This window comes from Tiliqua scincoides, chromosome 3, assembly GCF_035046505.1.
Source record: "Tiliqua scincoides isolate rTilSci1 chromosome 3, rTilSci1.hap2, whole genome shotgun sequence".
NCBI classification, from domain to species: Eukaryota; Metazoa; Chordata; class Lepidosauria; order Squamata; family Scincidae; genus Tiliqua; species Tiliqua scincoides.
In genome coordinates, this window is record NC_089823.1 from 93,006,209 (window position 1) to 93,025,366 (window position 19,158).

At 40.2% G+C, this 19,158-nt stretch overlaps 1 protein-coding gene across 1 annotated transcript in view; it reads left to right on the forward strand.

The window, feature by feature from the left end:
- The window catches only part of MRPS9 (mitochondrial ribosomal protein S9), a 63,021-nt gene that overhangs the window by 17,728 nt on the left and 26,135 nt on the right, over positions 1-19,158 (forward strand). The window contains exons 3-5 of the mRNA XM_066621126.1: positions 9,310-9,372; positions 9,459-9,489; positions 11,430-11,509. Of these exons, the coding sequence (XP_066477223.1) occupies positions 9,310-9,372; positions 9,459-9,489; positions 11,430-11,509 (174 nt within the window). The remainder of the gene's footprint in view (positions 1-9,309; positions 9,373-9,458; positions 9,490-11,429; positions 11,510-19,158) is intronic.

Sequence of the window (19,158 nt, forward strand, 5' to 3'; positions counted from 1 at the left end):
ATAAATCAAGTTTTGGAGCAGGATTTGCTGCCAGGCTGCCTTGTTAGACTCACAAATCATATATTTTATCAGGCTCTCCTTCCCTCCAACCACTGGTACTGTTAGCTTCTCTTGAAAGAAAACCAAACTTTTTCTGGAGAAGGTCAGGAACACTAGGCTTGTCAGAACAGAGACTCAAAAATAATGAATTTTAACAAAAGATCTTGAGTAATTCAGCCCAAACCAGGTTTACTGCAGCCCTCCCAAGTATATGAACATACTCTCCTTAATAAGATATATCCTGAAAATCTCATTTTCTCCTTATTACAGATGTCAAATATAAGACCAGTTCAACATTTTATCTTTTTTTTAAAAGTGAAAGACAACAAAGAACAACATTTTACTTAGCAAGGTAGAGTACTTATAATGCTTGTTAAATTTGCTCATATAACATCAGGTGTGGTAAATACTTAGGCTCTGTAACAGTGCCTGCTAAGCATAATTAAGTTTCTGCTATAAAAATATAAAAGCTGCTTAGCACTGGCAGCAGAATTATCAGGCTTTACACTTGGAATGGTAATAATTCCTTCTGATGAGTGCTTATGCATCTCCTGTCTACTATTAATCAGTGTGTGCAGTTCATTTCCAAAGTAGACGTCCTGGGTTCTTTTTCTTCCTGGCATTTTGGATGTCTATGTTTTGCAACAAGTCATACCGGGAAATACATTAACGGTATGTCAGTGCTTGCGCAGGGTGTTTTTTCACAGAATAACTTGTTACTGGTGGCTTTATTTTTTAAGAAATAAAAAAAGTTAAGCTATAAATTACAACTGTGTGTCTTAGGGGGTCAAAAAAAAAAAAAGCCCCAGCAAATTGATATATAACTCTGCAGAAGTCTACCAATTGCTTTTTAATTGGTATTATAGACCGTGCTCTGAAATCAGGATGTTTTATTCTCCTATGTGTGAATATGCAGTATGAAGTTTCTCTAATTGATTCGCTTTGCCCATTCCATTTGATGTATCATTTTTCACAATATTTCATAATTTGTGCTCATTTCTAATGAACAGAGTCGTTAGGACAGGCATGTCGAAGTACAACTGACAGCTAACATTAGGTGCCAGATGCAGTTTATAAAGCTATGTAGAACTGTAGAGAACAGTTTAAATAAATTAGCACCTGTACATTAGTCTCACTTGCTGGTAATTTATAAGCGAATCAGTAGAGATGACATTTAGGTAAGTCATTGATCAAGTTAACAGCTGCATACCTGCTGCCCAGCTGGGATACCTAATTAATTGAGATTGCAGTCCTGACCTAGTGCTTTTCCCTGGGTTGAGAATGTATTCTTTTTATTTTGTGATTTCATTTTTAACGTATGGAGTAAACAATTTGCCTTGGTTTTGAACAGTCAGATCATTTAACACCAAAGACGTTCAAAAAGGTATCTCAAACAGTACCCTCACCTATTGCAATGATATTTCATTACTCATTAAATACAATTGCAACATCCTGTTCTCTCAGATCCTAATTCAGGACAGCTTTCTTTTTCAAAACTTGATAAAGAAAAGTGAGAGCTGTTACTCTTTGGAATTAATATATCTGCCTTGGGGATCTTTGGACTTGGGGGCAGCCAAAGGTCTTGATTGATATTGACATGAAGACTACTTGTCTAATGCTTAAATGTGAAACAAATTTTTTAAAGAAACTAGCTTCATTGACAAATGCCATTTGCCAAGGGTAGTGAGAGAGTGGTTCTTCTACAAAAAATTTCATGGCCTCAAGCGTATTGATTAAAGAGGGCGGGAGAAATGCCCTCTGCTCAACAAGAGCATCTTGTTTTATTTGTCTGTTGTAGGTTTGCTGTTGGTGAGGATTTAATGACTTCTTTGTTTCTATTGCAACAGTATGAAGTTGCTGTAGGTTAATTTGAACAAAGTGTGGGAGATGTCATTTTGAAGATGAGCTTTTAAAACGTTAATTGCAAAAGAAACAGGCTGCAATCCTAACCACACTTTCCTGAGAGTAAGCCCTATTGAACAAAATAGGACTTACTTCTGAGTAGATCTGGTTAAGTTTGTGCCCTGAATCCTTTATCTGAGAGGTCTCTGTGAAGACTGTAAATAATATTTAAGATTCTTAGGTTCTAGCCAAACTTTGTACTAATATACCATAGTTCAGTGTTTCTCAAACTGTGGGTCGGAACCCACTAGGTGGGTCGTGAGCCAATTTCAGTTAGGTCCCTATTCATTTCAATATTGTATTTTTAATGTATTAGACTTGATTCTACCATAGTATGGGACTGCATTTGGGGGAAATGTTACAGGCTGTCCTTCTAACAGGCTACTATGCATATGCTTTTAACAATGATAGTAAATGGGACTTACTCCTGGGTAAGTGTAGATAGAATTGCAGCCTAAGATTGTAAAAAATGTTCCTGCTTGATGTTGTCACTTCCAGTCATGGCATCACTTTCTGTGGGTCCTGACGGATTCTCATTCTAAAAACGGGTCCTGGTGCTAAAAGTTTGAGAACCACTGCATAGTTGCCTCCATTTACTGTACAGGATCTCAAATAAAAATTCTCTGATTCTGAGATACAATTTAAAAGAATATAACAATATTTGTTACAGGTTGTAGGTGCAACCTCCTGATTTTAGAAATGGGCTACGTCAGAATGTGAGATGCAAGGGAGGGCACCAGGATGAAGTCTCTTGTTATCTGGTATGCTCCCTGGGGCATTTGGTGGGCTGCTGTGAGATATAGGAAGCTGGACTAGATGGGCCTATGGCCTGATCCAGTGGTGCTGTTCTTATGTTCTTAATACTGTTGAGGTAGAACATCTTATCCTGTATGTATATATACAGCAGTTATATATACTGAATTAATTTTGAAAACATCCTCTTGAACCCAGTGTCTCTTTCCTTTCATGGGAAGCCATACTTTACAGTTTGTATGCTAATTTTCATCAACGTTCATTTCACATAGTTGACTATTAAAAATCGTTGCAATAGTCTATTCTCACTGGATTAAAATGAATATTTTGCTGTTGATTTGAATAATATTGCCCCACATTCTTCAAATATATTAGAAGCAGGAAACCCGCCAGAGAAGCGGTTGGCCCTCTGGATGATGAGGGAGGGAAAGGGGAGCTAAAAGGAGACTTAGAGATGGCAGAGAAATTAAATGAGTTCTTTGCATCTGTCTTCACGGCAGAAGACCTCGGGCAGATACCATACCGGGTAAGATGGTGGAATGCCTCATCAAAGATAGGATCTCAAACCACATAGACGAACAGGCCTTGCTGAGGGAGAGTCAGCATGGCTTCTGTAAGGCTAAGTCTTGCCTCACAAACCTTATAGAATTCTTTGAAAAGGTCAACAGGCATGTGGATGCGGGAGAACCCGTGGACATTATATATCTGGACTTTCAGAAGGCGTTTGACACGGTCCCTCACCAAAGGCTACTGAAAAAACTCCACAGTCAGGGAATTAGAGGACAGGTCCTCTCATGGATTGAGAACTGGTTGGAGGCCAGGAAGCAGAGAGTGGGTGTCAATGGGCAATTTTCACAATGGAGAGAGGTGAAAAGCGGTGTGCCCCAAGGATCTGTCCTGGGACCGGTGCTTTTCAACCTCTTCATAAATGACCTGGAGACAGGGTTGAGCAGTGAAGTGGCTAAGTTTGCAGACGACACCAAACTTTTCCGAGTGGTGAAGACCAGAAGTGATTGTGAGGAGCTCCAGAAGGATCTCTCCAGACTGGCAGAATGGGCAGCAAAATGGCAGATGCGCTTCAATGTCAGTAAGTGTAAAGTCATGCACATTGGGGCAAAAAATCAAAACTTTAGATATAGGCTGATGGGTTCTGAGCTGTCTGTGACAGATCAGGAGAGAGATCTTGGGGTGGTGGTGGACAGGTCGATGAAAGTGTCGACCCAATGTGCGGCGACAGTGAAGAAGGCCAATTCTATGCTTGGGATCATTAGGAAGGGTATTGAGAACAAAACGGCTAGTATTATAATGTACAAATTATATTTATAATTTATTTATAAATTATTTTACATTATATTTATAAATTATAATTTATAAATTTGTACATTATATTTATAAATTTATAAATTTATACATTATATTTATAATTTATAAATTTGTACATTATATTTATAAATTATAATTTATAAATTTGTACATTATATTTATAAATTATAATGTACAAATCTATGGTAAGGCCACACCTGGAGTATTGTGTCCAGTTCTGGTCGCCGCATCTCAAAAAAGACATAGTGGAAATGGAAAAGGTGCAAAAGAGAGCGACTAAGATGATTACGGGGCTGGGGCACCTTCCTTATGAGGAAAGGCTACGGCGTTTGGGCCTCTTCAGCCTAGAAAAGAGACGCTTGAGGGGGGGACATGATTGAGACATACAAAATTATGCAGGGGATGGACAGAGTGGATAGGGAGATGCTCTTTACACTCTCACATAATACCAGAACCAGGGGACATCCACTAAAATTGAGTGTTGGGCGGGTTAGGACAGACAAAAGAAAATATTTCTTTACTCAGCGTGTGGTCGGTCTGTGGAACTCCTTGCCACAGGATGTGGTGCTGGCTTCTAGCCTAGACGCCTTTAAAAGGGGATTGGACAAGTTTCTGGAGGAAAAATCCATTACGGGGTACAAGCCATGATGTATATGCGCAACCTCCTGATTTTAGAAATGGGTTATGTCAGAATGCCAGATGCAAGGGAGGGCACCAGGATGAGGTCTCTTGTTATCTGGTGTGCACCCTGGGGCATTTGGTGGGCCGCTGTAGATTCAGGAAGCTGGACTAGATGGGCCTATGGCCTGATCCAGTGGGGCTGTTCTTATGTTCTTATGGAGGTAAAACCAATAATAATATTTATTAGTTATGGTCCAAGAGTAATGTCTAAAGACTCAAGATACAACCTTGCTGAAGCTAAACAGGTCTAGGTCTCATCAGTGACTGCCTGGGGATCCCATGTAAGCCTCCTTGAGTTTCATAATGGAAGAATGATAACATTACCCTTGAGGCAGATGACAATTTGGAAGATAAAGCTTCAAAACATGCAATAATTCTAAAAGTCACAAAACAGCATCATTAGAATTAATCTGAGTACTTGTATAAACTTGTTGAAGTAGGTGGGTAGTGATGGAACCAAATGAACCACCTCAGGGAGGGTATTCAACAATCTAAATGCTTTTCTTTCAAGTTTATCCTCCATACAGAGGAGGCCTTGCAAAGTGGAACCTAATTTTGGGCAGCTTTTTGCAGGAGGAGGTGGTTCTAGATATACCCAGATCCAAGCCTTTTAGATCCCTATTGGCCAAAATTATCCCCTTGAATTGAACCCAGAAGCCAATTAGTAACCAGTGAAGAATCTGAATAATATGTTCTGATTTTCTAGCCCTGGTGGTCACAAGACTAGTGGCTGTGTTAAACAAGCTGAAGTGTTTGAACTGTTTTCAGAAGAAAGCCTACATTCTGTTAAGGTAGGACAAGCCTCTTCAGAACAAGCCTCTTCTGTTAAGGTTTCAGAAGAGAACCTTAACAGTATTAATATGGTTATTTGTTTAGTCATGGACAACTCTGGAAAATATGAAGATAAATGTGTGCTATTGAAGTTACAGCATAACTTTAGGTTTCAAGGCACTTGCAGAGAAATAAAGGCCGTTTTATGTTTTCTGTTATATTAATACTGAATCACATTCCAAAGAGTCCCTTTTGCATTCACTTGTGTGCCAAATTTCATCCAACAATTGCACCTTGCCCTGCATCAAACAACACTGTTTTGGACTCCAAGAAAGAAAGATGGGGTCTAAAATTAAATACACTAAAGATAATAACAATTTGCTTTGCAAAAATAGTTATGATGAAAACCTTTAATGTACGAGAGCAAGGGATGATTGTACTAATTGTACCAGTGCAAGGGATGGTAATATTGGCACTGTCCACAGCAGAATTTCTCATCTTGGCATTACATGGTAACCTCACCTACATCTAGTTGTACATAGAACAGTCAAGTAGTTGTATGCAACTACTCCAGGGAGTGAGCAGCTCCAGCAATCTTTTATTTTTCTGTGCCCCTGTCTAGAAAAATGAGAGTGCCTGACAGGAACATGTTTTGTTTGTCATGCTGTCTCTCAGAGTATGATTTGAAACCTACATGTAACTGATATATAGCTTTGTTATTTTTCTTTAATGCAGATTTTTTAACAGAACACTTCAGTTCTTTCTTGAGATGAGGGACTGAATGGGTTAATTTAACAGTTTGGTTGAGGATCCCTTGCCACTTTAGCAATTTGGGCATACCTGCAAGAAGGAAATGGTATGACTTGGAAACATCTAATTTATACAGTAAATTTGTGAATCACCCTCTTCCTCTTAAGACTGCAAGCCTGTGCATATGTACTGGAGTAAACTGCATTGAACTTGGTGGGACTTACTTTTGAGTAGACATGAATAGTACTGCACTGCAAGTCTTGTTTTCTCCTTATTTAGGGTGTATGCAGACAGTAGCGTGTTCTGCTTTAATTACGGATATGCTGCAGTCAGAGTTTTTCCTCTCATAGCTGAGATTAATGTTTAAGTCAAGCAGAAGCTAGTATAGAAGAGACTTCTTAATAAGTACACACAGTTGGTCCCAGTGTTCCATAATATATTCTTTTGATATGTTATTTTATATGGTGTTTAATATCCGTTGGCTCGCACTGGGTTTTTCTGTTGTCATTATAATTAATCCCCATTTGTTCACAAATGGATGTTCACCTACTCTGTGTGTGTTGACTAACAAATGGGAATTCATCAAGTCGCTAAGAGAAACAAAATACCATTCCATAAAATCAAGTTAATCCTTTTTGTTTGCTGCTGAATTCTCAGAATTTCTGTTTGGAATGCCAATAGGGTATTAATAAAGTAATAGGTGAGGTCTTTATACACTCTGTGCATATTAAGTGGCCTGACAACATTGACAAACCAATCTGTGTCCACAGAAAATATTATCAGTATGTAATAGCCTTGAGTTAATGTAACCAGCAAAGCAATACAATTCTTCAGAGAGGAAAATATTAACTGCAGGCTTGAGACTTATTTCTCATCACTGTGGACAAATACATTTTTGCTTGCACTGGTATTCCTTTTGTATAAGATTTCAAGACTCAGGCTTATAATGAATTTTGCATAATGTCTGTATTATGCTTTATCACAGATGGTTTAAATTTTCTAACATAACTCTAAAGTTAACAAGATGTGTAGCAAATGACTTTAACAAGGTATCCACTATGGACAAGATGGACAGAAGGTAGATCGAGATTACCGGTAGATCTCTGGGTGATTTGCAGTAGATTGGCATTAGTTTTGGACTCCCCAATAATTTAACGAAAGTAAAAATGTAGGTTTAAAACAAATCTCCAACGTGGCTGGCCTTCTGCTAATTGCTTATCTCTTGGTTGTAGTGGTACTCACTTGTAAAATATTATGAATTGGGTCTCTTTGACTGGGAGAGGGGTGCAGCTCAGTTGTAAAGCACATACTTTGCATGCATAAAGTTCCAGGTTCAGTCTTTGGTATCTGCACGTAGGGCAGAGGAAATTTCCTGTCCGAAATCCTGCAATCCTGCAACAGCCAGTCAGTGTCAAAAACGTAGTATAAGGCAGCTGCTGGTATACAGCAGCTTCTTTGTACATCTTTCCTGGTCAGTTTCTCCGTTTGTGACTTGTAGTAAGTCAGGTGTGGATTTGTATTCCTATATGCAGGTTATTCAGTGTGTGGCATATAGAGTGCAGTTGACTAGTGGTTGTTTGGTGTTTCCTCTGATTCCGCTCCAGCTTTCTTCTGTTGGTGGAGGGGTGGGAGTCAGTCCTGCAAGACTAGCATTCTGTCATTCCAGCAGTGCAGCATGTCTCACACCCCAGTCACATAGATTTCTTGGCTAACTTGGGTTCTCTGGTTCATGTCAATATTGGGAGTAGGTAGAATGAATGTCTGATGCTATCTCCGGCATTGAATTGATTGGGCTTCTGTGTTGGGACTATTTAAAGTCGATTTTGTTCAAAGCTGTGGGACTCATTTCCAAGGATACATATTTAAGACTTGTATGTAAAGTTTATGGAGTCAATTTGTCATTTCTCCCCCCATATACATCTAGAACAGAGTTTCTCAACCAGTGGTACTTGAGATGGTGTTCACTGGTACCTGCGGGAACCCCAGACCCCCACCATTTGACAGCAAGACCAGCAATACAACATGACAAACCGCAGTTGGAAACTTGGCTCATTGGACAGAACTCCAGCATGTGCTTTTTTGAGCACTCAAAATAGTCTTCCAGTCCACCCTGAGCCTCTTACCAGTGTTTGTCATGCTTGCGACTGGCCTTTCAATCTGGAAATAACTGTGATAACATAGTCGCCAGTTAATTCCAGCAGTACTTCCAATAGGTGGACCATGCGAAGTGGTACATGGGGGGGGAGGGGACAGACGTTAAGAAACACTGACCTAGAATGATATTGCTCTCTGCTTATCAGAAGGCATCATTGGCTGGTGTTGTAGGGGACATTTTCTTGATTGATTACAGCCAAGCTGCTGCACTGCACAAGAGACCTATGGAGGTTCTTAGAAGACAATTAGGATATTTTTCAGTCTTCTTCAGTTGTAATAGAAAACTTGGAAAGATCCCCATTGTTTTTATATGCAGTCTTTGGAATCCAGACATTTCTCTGCATTCTCTGTGTAGAAAATAGCACAAATGCAAGTATAAAGAACAGAGAAAGGAAGAAAGTTGGGTTTTTTCTTTCACTGTTCTGGATGTGTGCTAGAAAGCATGTGTGTACACATGTTGTTTTTTTTAAATAGAAAACATATTTACTTATGTCTTATAGAGAATATCCATTTTTCACAAAAAGGCACTGATGTAAGTTTATCGTCAAGTATATAATCTCTTGTTTATTATTTTTGTTTTAAATATATTTAAATTGTTTTTGCCTATTGCTTCTAATATGGTGAAATACACATAAATTTAAATATATATGTTTGTGTGTAGTGTGTATTTATTTAATTATTAATTTGTACATATTCATTTCAGGGAGCAGGTGAACCAGCATTGACATTAAATCTTACTAGATTTCAATAAGAAATAGAAATTGTGCTGTGAACACCTTGCCTCTTAGTCATTCATGTAACTGTCCGTAAATTGTATGGATGAGAATATATTTTTGACGCTGAATGTCCTCAATGTGCTATATTTCCAAAGACTTGAGTTTTAAAGTTTTAATGCAGATAAAACTTGTTAAACAAAATATCTTGGTGTCTTTGCAGAAAGCTATTGCCTACCTCTTCCCTTCTGGTCTGTTTGAGAAAAGAGCCAGACCTATAATGAAGGTAAGAACCTCATTCAGTTTTGTTGCTGAAAGGAGAATCTTTCCACCAATGCAACTAACTTTTTTTCTTTCATTTTTTTTAAACAGCATCCTACTGAAATATTTCCAAAGCAAAGAGGTAAGTGCAAATGGATAAAAACATTAAGATTCTGTGTTGTATTCCCTGTATAATCCTTTTTTCAAACTTTGCTGTTCCTTTTCTCATTCTGTGGTTCTTTTCTGTATAATAAAAATATAAAGTTTACTGGTCATCTAGCACAGGGGTGCCCAAACCCAGGTCCGGGGGCCACTTGCGGCCCTCGAGGCCTCTCAATGCGGCCCTCAGGGAGTCCCCAGTCTCCAATGAGCCTCTGGCCCTCTGGAGATTTGTTGAAGCCCGCACTGGTCCAACACAACTTCTCTCAGTGTGAGGGCGACTGTTTGACCTCTCATGTGAGCTGTGGGATGAGAGCTCCCTCCACTGCTTGCTCTTTCACATCTGTGATGTAGCAGTGGCATCACAGGAAAGGAAAGGCTTTCCTGAAGGAAAGGCTGGCCCTGCTTTCTGCAAGGTCCTTTATAGGCCTTGAGCTATTGCAAGACCTTCATTCATTCATATAAGTTCATCTTTAATATATTCATTTATGTAAACTTATGTAAATTTATTCAAGTTTTAAATGTGAATTAATTCTTCCCCCCCCCCCGGCCCCCGACACAGTGTCAGAGAGCTGATGTGGCCCTCCTGCCAAAAACTTTGGACACCCCTGATCTAGCACAATGAAAAAGGAATATTGGAACAGTGGCATTTTACAACTTACTTTGCGAGTAGTGGTTACAAGCGTCAGTCATCTCTAATGGCAGCTATTTATATATTACCCTTAAAGGTCGTGCTTAGTGCTTAGAACACTCTTGTGAAAGATTAAGAGAGACTGTGTGTTTAAATAAGAGTAGGCTGGAAACATTGACATAGTCCCTATGAGGCCCCATGCTGCTAGTATATCTATACTGTCATCTGGATCTACGCTTTTGATACCAGCTCACAGTACAATCCTATTGAGTTGTAGAGCTGGAGCAGCAACCGTGGCACCAGCACTGGATGTCGTAAAAGTTTGGTAAAATGCCTTTTGACACTGGAAAGTTAACAGCACTGGTTGGAAGGCCTACGCCATCCTGCCAGCACTGAATCCCAAGCTGTGGCCGCTGGGGCAGGTAAGAGCTGCTCTGTGCAGTATAGGGGCAGGGTGAGGGCAAAATGGAGGCAGGGATGGACTGTAACAGGGTGGGCAGAGGGCAGGTGAGCAAATGAATCAGGCCTGGGAGGGGATGGGATTGGTGGAGGAGGTCTCCGCTGAATCTGGTTCTGCCTCCCAAGCCTTTTCCTTGACACAGGGCTTCTTGGATCTGCACCAGCAATTTTACTGGCACAGATCCATTGGGCTGACTGGGGCCCAACATGGGGTAAGGAAACAAATGTCCCTTATTCCAAGGAAACCTCCAGCCTGTTCCTAATCAGCACTGGATGGAGCACGGGCCATGCGACCCTGCTATGCCAGTGCTGGATAGGATTGGGCTGTCAGTCTTTTTAGCTCTTGTTCTTTGCACTCTGTTCTAAATTTATGTGGTACTGTCTTAAGGCAGATTTGGAAGCAAGGCCTATTTAAATCAGTAGGATTTAATTGGAACTAACTCTTTATGATTGGGTTGTGCAGGAGAAATGAACGTGTTTAGCTGAAAATAGAGAATATTAAGGAAGTGTACACTTTTAAATGGGTCAGATATTTCTGAAAGTGATTGCTACTTTATTTGTGTGACCTCTAAGACTAAGCTTTAACATGAAGCATAAAAAACTTGAGTCATGTATCAGGTGGAATTCTTAAACCTAGACTGCTTAAGCAGTGAGATGAAGTATCAGTTGAGATTATGGTGTGCTAATTGCTGAATGTTGGTCTTTAAAACAAATAACAGAAACTGGAAAAAATGCCCTGGTATAATTTGCCCTGTTTGGGGGGGGGGGAGTATGTCCTTGTTTTCCTTTACTTTTTTGGCTGTAATATTTGTTTCCTAATGTTTTTTCTTTAGCAATCCAATGGAATGAAGATGGCCGTCCATTTCACTTTCTCTTTTACACTGGCAAGCAGTCATATTATTCATTAATGCATGTGAGTAATGATCTAGTGGTGTGGTGTTTTTTTCCAAATGGACATGAATAAAAGTACCTATAATGTAACGCAGAATTTTGTTTAGTTGTGACTTTCTTAGAAAAACTTACTACCAAACTAAGGAATTACAAGTGGGCCTGTGTTATCTGGGGCGGTGGGTTCAGTTCCAGGAACCCCTGCGGATACCAAAACCCTCAGATGATGAAATCCATGGGTCTCAAGGCCCTCTAATGCCTCTAATCTGTGTACAGCCTCCACAGGCCTCAGAACACCTTCCTGAGGGTCCACGTGGGGCTGACCCCACAGATTTGGGACCCACAGATAGTGAATTCCATGGTTCTCAAATCCACAGATACAGTGAGTCCACTGTACTATTTTTTTCCATTTAAATTTTGGTTTGGTACAAGTTCATAATGATTAATCAGACTTGGCTTTAAAAGTGATACAACAGCAACAAAAATTAACTTGATAGTTCCATTTAAAATGGGTAGTATTCTTCAAAGAAAACAAAATTACAGAACCGAGACTTCTTATGAAAGGCCTTTCCTATAATGTGTGAAACAATTTTAAAAGGTTTGTTTGAATGGAGTTGTAGTGCTTGAGACTGCGCATATCAAGTTGGCTGCAAGTCAGTATTGAGTTTATCTGATAGCTGCACTTCTCATTAATAGACCTCTGACAGTTGTTATTGGTTGTGCTAAGGTCCAAATTGTTCTTTTTAAAACCTGGCTCCCAAGCAATGTACTTGATGAAGAAAATATAGAAGAGGGTATGGAAAAACTGGGAAAAGTGTACAAAAAGCAGAAGATAGTCCTGCAGATTTGTTCATGCTGGCAGGAGTTCCAACCAGTCTTTTGTGCACAGTGAAAGAGCAGACAGCAGGAGACTGTGTGCTTTGACATACCTCTTTTTATCCTTTTCTTAGAGAACATCCAAGCCACTATAGGATATTTGCACCTTGAGGCTTGATTCATATGGTTAGGACCCACACAGGAGCTGCTTTAAAAATTTACTTTGCAAATTTTGTAACTACTGATCAGGTGGCGAGCCAAGTGTTTCTATATTTCTGCTTCCACAACATTTAAATTGGTTGCAGAAATCATCTTAGCCTTAATCACTGTTAAAAGGCTACAGGCAATAACTACCCCATTCAGAAGAGGTATAGTTTGGCTCCCAATTGCCTGAACTCACCCTGATCTGGACAAAGGATGTGGGATCTTCTATCAGGAATTTTTCCTGTAGATTTTAACATGACTTTAAAACTTGTGTTGATGAAAAGTCCCCCGTTAACCTCATATTTGGTCATTGTATGAGTCCCTAGTTGTGGTCTGATGCCTTTGCCATTCTACCTGACATATTATGTGATCACATTTCAGAGGAGCTTATTTTTCATCTGCTTTGTTTGTTTGCTTAGTTAAAATATCTGAACTTTTTTGTCCAACTTCTTTGGAAGGTGGGGAAAATCTGCCACCATCTACCTTTCTGACATTTCAAAAAGAATGGCAGTTTGAAGCAGGTAAGTAAGCACAAAGTGGCCCCTCCTCGCTGCCGTGTGGCAATAGCATTTTAGACATGGGATTACCATGTTCAAGCTCTGAGTACAGTTTGAAAGCAGATAAAGAAATAAACTGTGCAAGGTGCAACACTGTGCAGTAGCATGGAGGCATTTCTGGAGAAAATCTATCCATGTCTATTTGATATAACAACAAAGCATCCATATATTATCCGCAGCAGGCCACTATGGAAACTGGATTTCAGGATTAGATGGACTTTTGGTCGGATATAGCCAGGCACTTCTTATAGTTTTAGGCAAGACTTTATGGGGCTTTCTGTTGACTATTGTTGAAAAACAAAACTAAAGAAACTGAGCTTCCTTCTGCAGTAAATAGCCATAACAGTGTGCAACATTTGTAGACCTTTATGGAAGATTCATTGACTTTCTGTAAGACTGTGCTATCTTGAAGTGTATACTGATGCACAGTTATGGAAAACGAAATGCTCTCTCTTTTGTAGTGTGATAACTTTTCATGATGGCGTTGCTGTTGCATTCAGTTTCCCTCATTACCTGTTTTGGGGGGAAAAGGTTGAGGTAGCATTTATGGGACTTGCTCTAGAAAAACTACAGCTTTACTCTGCTTTTCAGAATTATCTGGTGTTCGTTTGTACTCTGCACACCCAAAGGACAAAATCCCCACTTTTGTCAGGTACATTTATTTCTTTAGAGGGAGAAGAGAGGAATTATTTTTTCTTTTGGTTGACCTTGGGCAAATGAGCTTCTTGCCCTGGCAGAAATGAAATGAATGATAAATGTAGAGTGTGTCTTTGCTGAGTAATGGAGCTGCAGCGTAGGCTTTCCAGAGAGGTTTTCTCCTGCACAGCCTGAGGCAGCCTGAGGACCCCTACTGTTCATTTAAATAGGTATGTCAAATCTGCCTCGAAACGCCGCTGGTTTGATCTGTGGTAATATTTGTGAAGGTTCCATATGGACTTGAGCCCCCTGCAGTGCTAAGAAATAATGTACAGCGCTTCATGGTGCAGACGCAAATTTTCTCTGAAAAGGGATGCAGTGCTGCGTTTTAGCTGTCGGAGAGGATGATGGAGCTGACGCGCTAGGCCTGTCAACTTGTTACACGGATGGGTTGCACGCAGAGAGGCTGTGGAAAATCTGTGCCTTTTAGCTTTTCTACTTAATCACGGTTGTAGCATTGCCTTTAGACTGTATGCTACATTAATTCTCTTCCTGCCTTCTGCCTTTCATCCTAAGTTTCATGGAAAAAAGTAAAGCATGCAGGTCTTGTAGAGGAGCCTTATCAAGCAGCTGTCATCTGACAGGCCATTTGCATTTGTTTTGGCTGAAACAGAGCAACCCAAGGGCAAGATGTTTTGATGCATTCCATCATAATGAAGAAATTACAAAAAAAAATTACAAGGAGCACAACTTTATTTTAGCTATTGCTTGCCTTTTGAAAAAAGGTGTGTAAGATTTTCTTGAGCTACAGCTTTCTCAAAGAAAAGCCCCTCTCGCAACTTGATTTCATTCTTCACATGAAATCCTTTTGAAAAACACAAATGCAATTATTGTAGAATATGTTAAACTTCTGTAGTCAGGCGTTTAGAAATGTCTTCATTTAAAAAGAATGGGAAATCCATTTCATTAAATCTTGCATTAAGACATGTTAAGTAACTGCACAGTATCTAAGGTAAGAACCTTATATGTAAAAACAAACTACATAAATAGTTCTGTACAAGTGTCACTTAAAAAGGTAAATGGAAAATGTCACATTCTTGCACAGTCAGTCTTTTGTAGTTTGTTCCATGTAAAAACTGGTAAGAGTAGTGTTGCCTAAATGTATCCATGTTTCCTTTACTGATACATCTCATTTATTTATTTTGGCTGTGTCACATGTATTAGTAACTGCTCTATAAACAGTGGTTCTCAAACTGTTTAGCACTGGGACCCACTTTGTAGAGTGACAATCTTTCTGGGATGCACCAGAAGTGATGTCATTAACCTGGACATGATGTCATGGCCAGAAGGGACATCGTCAAGCACGAAAGGCTCTCCTAAGACTGCAGCAAGCACTGAAACTGCCCACGACAAGCAGTGAAATTGTGGCATTTACCCTAATTGTGGGCTATAAATAAATAAATTATAATAAATAATTATAAATAATGAAATTAAAGTAAAACAAATAATCAAATAAGAGATGAGATGGGGAAGCCAGCCCTGTTCCTCCAAGTGAATTTTCTCTGCAGCCTGCCTGCAATAACTTCAAACACCCTTCCCCCACAAAAAGAAACAATCAGTAAGATTTTCAGTCCTACCCAGTGCCCAATTCAATTTAAGTTCTTATATTTAAACCAGTTCAGTGTGTTTTGGGCCGAAATCAGTTTTAAATCCAACGTGTTTTTTGTTTGGGCTGGATTGAGATTCAAAACTTCTCTAAACAGCATTAAAACCCCATAAGAGAGAAATGAGGCCCCACTGTCTGGGGGAGAGAGGGAGAGGACTAGGGGAAAACAACAACTCTTTTCAATAAAGCAGTGGTTCTCAAGCCTTTTAGCACCAGAACCCACTTTTTAAAATGACATACCATCAGGACCCACCTAGACTTAAAAAACAAAAACACCTTACCAACTTCAGCCTCTTATCCTTTTTCCTGTACTATGGTGGGGGGGGGGGGGAATCTGCCTTCTGGAACATTGGTTGAGCTCCATGTTCTTCAGATGAGGATCATTCTGGTGGCCTTGCACTTTCCTTTGCTTGACCTTCTGTAGGAGCTTTAGACACAAACATGCTTAGTTTAACTTTCCTTAGAGCTCAATATATTTGTCAGATTAGATGGGGGGGCTTCCTTGAGTGTTTTTGGGGGCCTGTGTTCATCAGATGGGACCATTCTGGTGGCATTGCATTCCTCTCAGCCTGCCCCTTGCAGTGGACCAAGGCATGGTCATCTACTCGTGTGTAAATGTGTCCAGCTCCATTTCAGTTTTCATAGTGCTCAATATATTTTAAGTGCCTGCTATCAGCTTGTCAGTTTCACGACCCATTAACAATCAGGACCCACTGCTGGGGAAACACTGACTTATAACAAAGTAAGAGGAATTAAGCAAAAATTACTTACATGTCATCCACTCCCTGTTCTTGCCTATCCCCTGCAATTTTGAAACTATTTGCTGCATTTGCAGTGGCCATTTTGAAGCTATCGGTAGCCATCTTTGAAAATCCACAGCAACTTCAAAGCTATCTACAGCAATTCTGTAGCCATTTTTGAACATCCAGCTTTGCCATTTCCCAAGATGGTGGCATTCAACTCATTTGCCAGCATACAAGATGGCCACGCCTTGCTTCTACAACCCACCAGGAATCGGATTGTGACCCACCAAGTGGGTGCTCTATAACATTAGGGGCCACCACTCACCTTATGTATTCTATTTTACATATGACTTGCAATTAAGGCTGCTTATACCTGGGTCAATCTTTGGATTTTCATCTTTGTTTTGTTTTGTTTTTTGCTTGATGAAAATTCTTTCGTTTGGGAACCTAGGCAATTTGATTTTGATCCAAACAACTTTACTTGCATGCTCTTCAACAGCACCTTGGGAATATTTAACCCTTTAAGTTCTCAGGCTTCTAACAGAAGTTTACAAAATGCATACACAGCCTCTCTGAGATTGCAACCTTGTCTTTTTTGAAGTGGCATTAAAACTCCAAATGGTTCATGCAGAATTTGACCAAATGTATATAATAAAATAGGAGATATTTTCATTCTTTTGAAAAGTGACAGTATAGAATCACTTTTCATTGAACATTTAGTTTGTTGCTCACATATGTATTAAAATCTAAAAGTATACTGATAGAAAGATTTTTTCCCAGTAGAGAGCTAAAGATGGAACCTAGTGTCCTGATAGTGCTTGTGGACAAATATCCTTCATCATCTACCACACCACTGCTGAAATTTAATGGCAAGAAAACTAGGTTGAAAATGTACAAATGATGTTGATATACAACCAAGATGTGTTTCAAAGATCCAGTACCTTGATTCCTGCTCTTAACTTCTTATGCGGCAATGGTGCAGCTTTGTTTAAAACTGTCTATCTTGTTAATTGACAAGATCAAGGATACAGTCCTCCTGTTTTATGACAGTATATATGACTCACAAGTGTCTTAAAAATCTGCTGCATAATAGCCATGTTTGTAAGGATATAGGCATACATATTTATGACTTTTGCTGTTGCCTCTGGAAACTATTAGAAAGATCTTTACCTAACTGTTTGAAAAAGCAAGAATTTGTTTCTGAAATTTTTCAGATGGATATGTTTGCCAGGTGACATGCTTCTCAGAGTCACATAACTTTGCAATGTATCATTGTCCTGTCTGTTGATCTGTTATCCTGCAAATAATTTTGTACATGCCATCATTTTACTTATATGCACATTAGTACATAAGAACATAAGAACAGCCCCACTGGATCAGGCCATAGGCCCATCTAGTCCAGCTTCCTGTATCTCACAGCGGCCCACCAAATGCCCCAGGGAGCACACCAGATAACAAGAGACCTCATCCTGGTGCCCTCCTCTGCATCTGGCATTCTGACATAACCCATTTCTAAAATCAGGAGGTTGTGCATACACATCATGGCTTGTACCCCATAATGGATTTTTCCTCCAGAAACTTGTCCAATCCCCTTTTAAAGGCATCTAGGCTAGACGCCAGCACCACATCCTGTGGCAAGGAGTTCCACAGACCAACCACGCGCTGAGTAAAGAAATATTTTCTTTTGTCTGTCCTAACCCGCCCAACACTCAGTTTTAGTGGATGTCCCCTGGTTCTGGTATTATGTGAGAGTGTAAAGAGCATCTCCCTATCCACTCTGTCCATCCCCTGCATAATTTTGTATGTCTCAATCATGTCCCCCCTCAAGCGTCTCTCTTCTAGGCTGAAGAGGCCCAAACGCCGTAGCCTTTCCTCATAAGGAAGGTGCCCCAGCCCCGTAATCATCTTAGTCGCTCTCTTTTGCACCTTTTCCATTTCCACTATGTCTTTTTTGAGATGCGGCGACCAGAACTAGACACAATACTCCAGGTGTGGCCTTACCATAGATTTGTACAACGGCATTATAATACTAGCCGTTTTGTTCTCAATACCCTTCCTAATGATCCCAAGCATAGAATTGGCCTTCTTCACTGCCGCCGCACATTGGGTCGACACTTTCATCGACCTGTCCACCACCACCCCAAGATCTCTCTCCTGATTTGTCACAGACAGCTCAGAACCCATCAGCCTATATCTAAAGTTTTGATTTTTTGCCCCAATGTGCATGACTTTACACTTACTGACATTGAAGCGCATCTGCCATTTTGCTGCCCATTCTGCCAGTCTGGAGAGATCCTTCTGGAGCTCCTCACAATCACTTCTGGTCTTCACCGCTCAGAAAAGTTTGGTGTCATCTGCAAACTTAGCCACTTCACTGCTCAACCCTGTCTCCAGGTCATTTATGAAGAGGTTGAAAAGCACCGGTCCCAGGACAGATCCTTGGGGCACACCGCTTTTCACCTCTCTCCATTGTGAAAATTGCCCATTGACACCCACTCTCTGCTTCCTGGCCTCCAACCAGTTCTCAATCCATGAGAGGACCTGTCCTCTAATTCCCTGACTGTGGAGTTTTTTCAGTAGCCTTTGGTGAGGGACCGTGTCAAACGCCTTCTGAAAGTCGAGATATATAATGTCCACGGGTTCTCCCGCATCCACATGCCTGTTGACCTTTTCAAAGAATTCTATAAGGTTTGTGAGGCAAGACTTAGCCTTACAGAAGCCATGCTGACTCTCCCTCAGCAAGGCCTGTTCGTCTATGTGGTTTGAGATCCTATCTTTGATGAGGCATTCCACCATCTTACCCGGTATGGATGTTAGGCTGACCGGCCTATAATTTCCCGGGTCCCCCCTCTTTCCCTTTTTAAAAATAGGAGTGACATTTGCTATCCTCCAATCTTCTGGCACCATGGCCATTTTGAGGGACAAGTTGCATACCTTAGTCAAGAGATCAGCAACTTCATTCTTCAATTCCTTAATAACCCTTGGGTGGATGCCATCAGGGCCCGGTGACTTATTGATCTTTAATTTATCAATGAGGTCTGAAACATCTTCT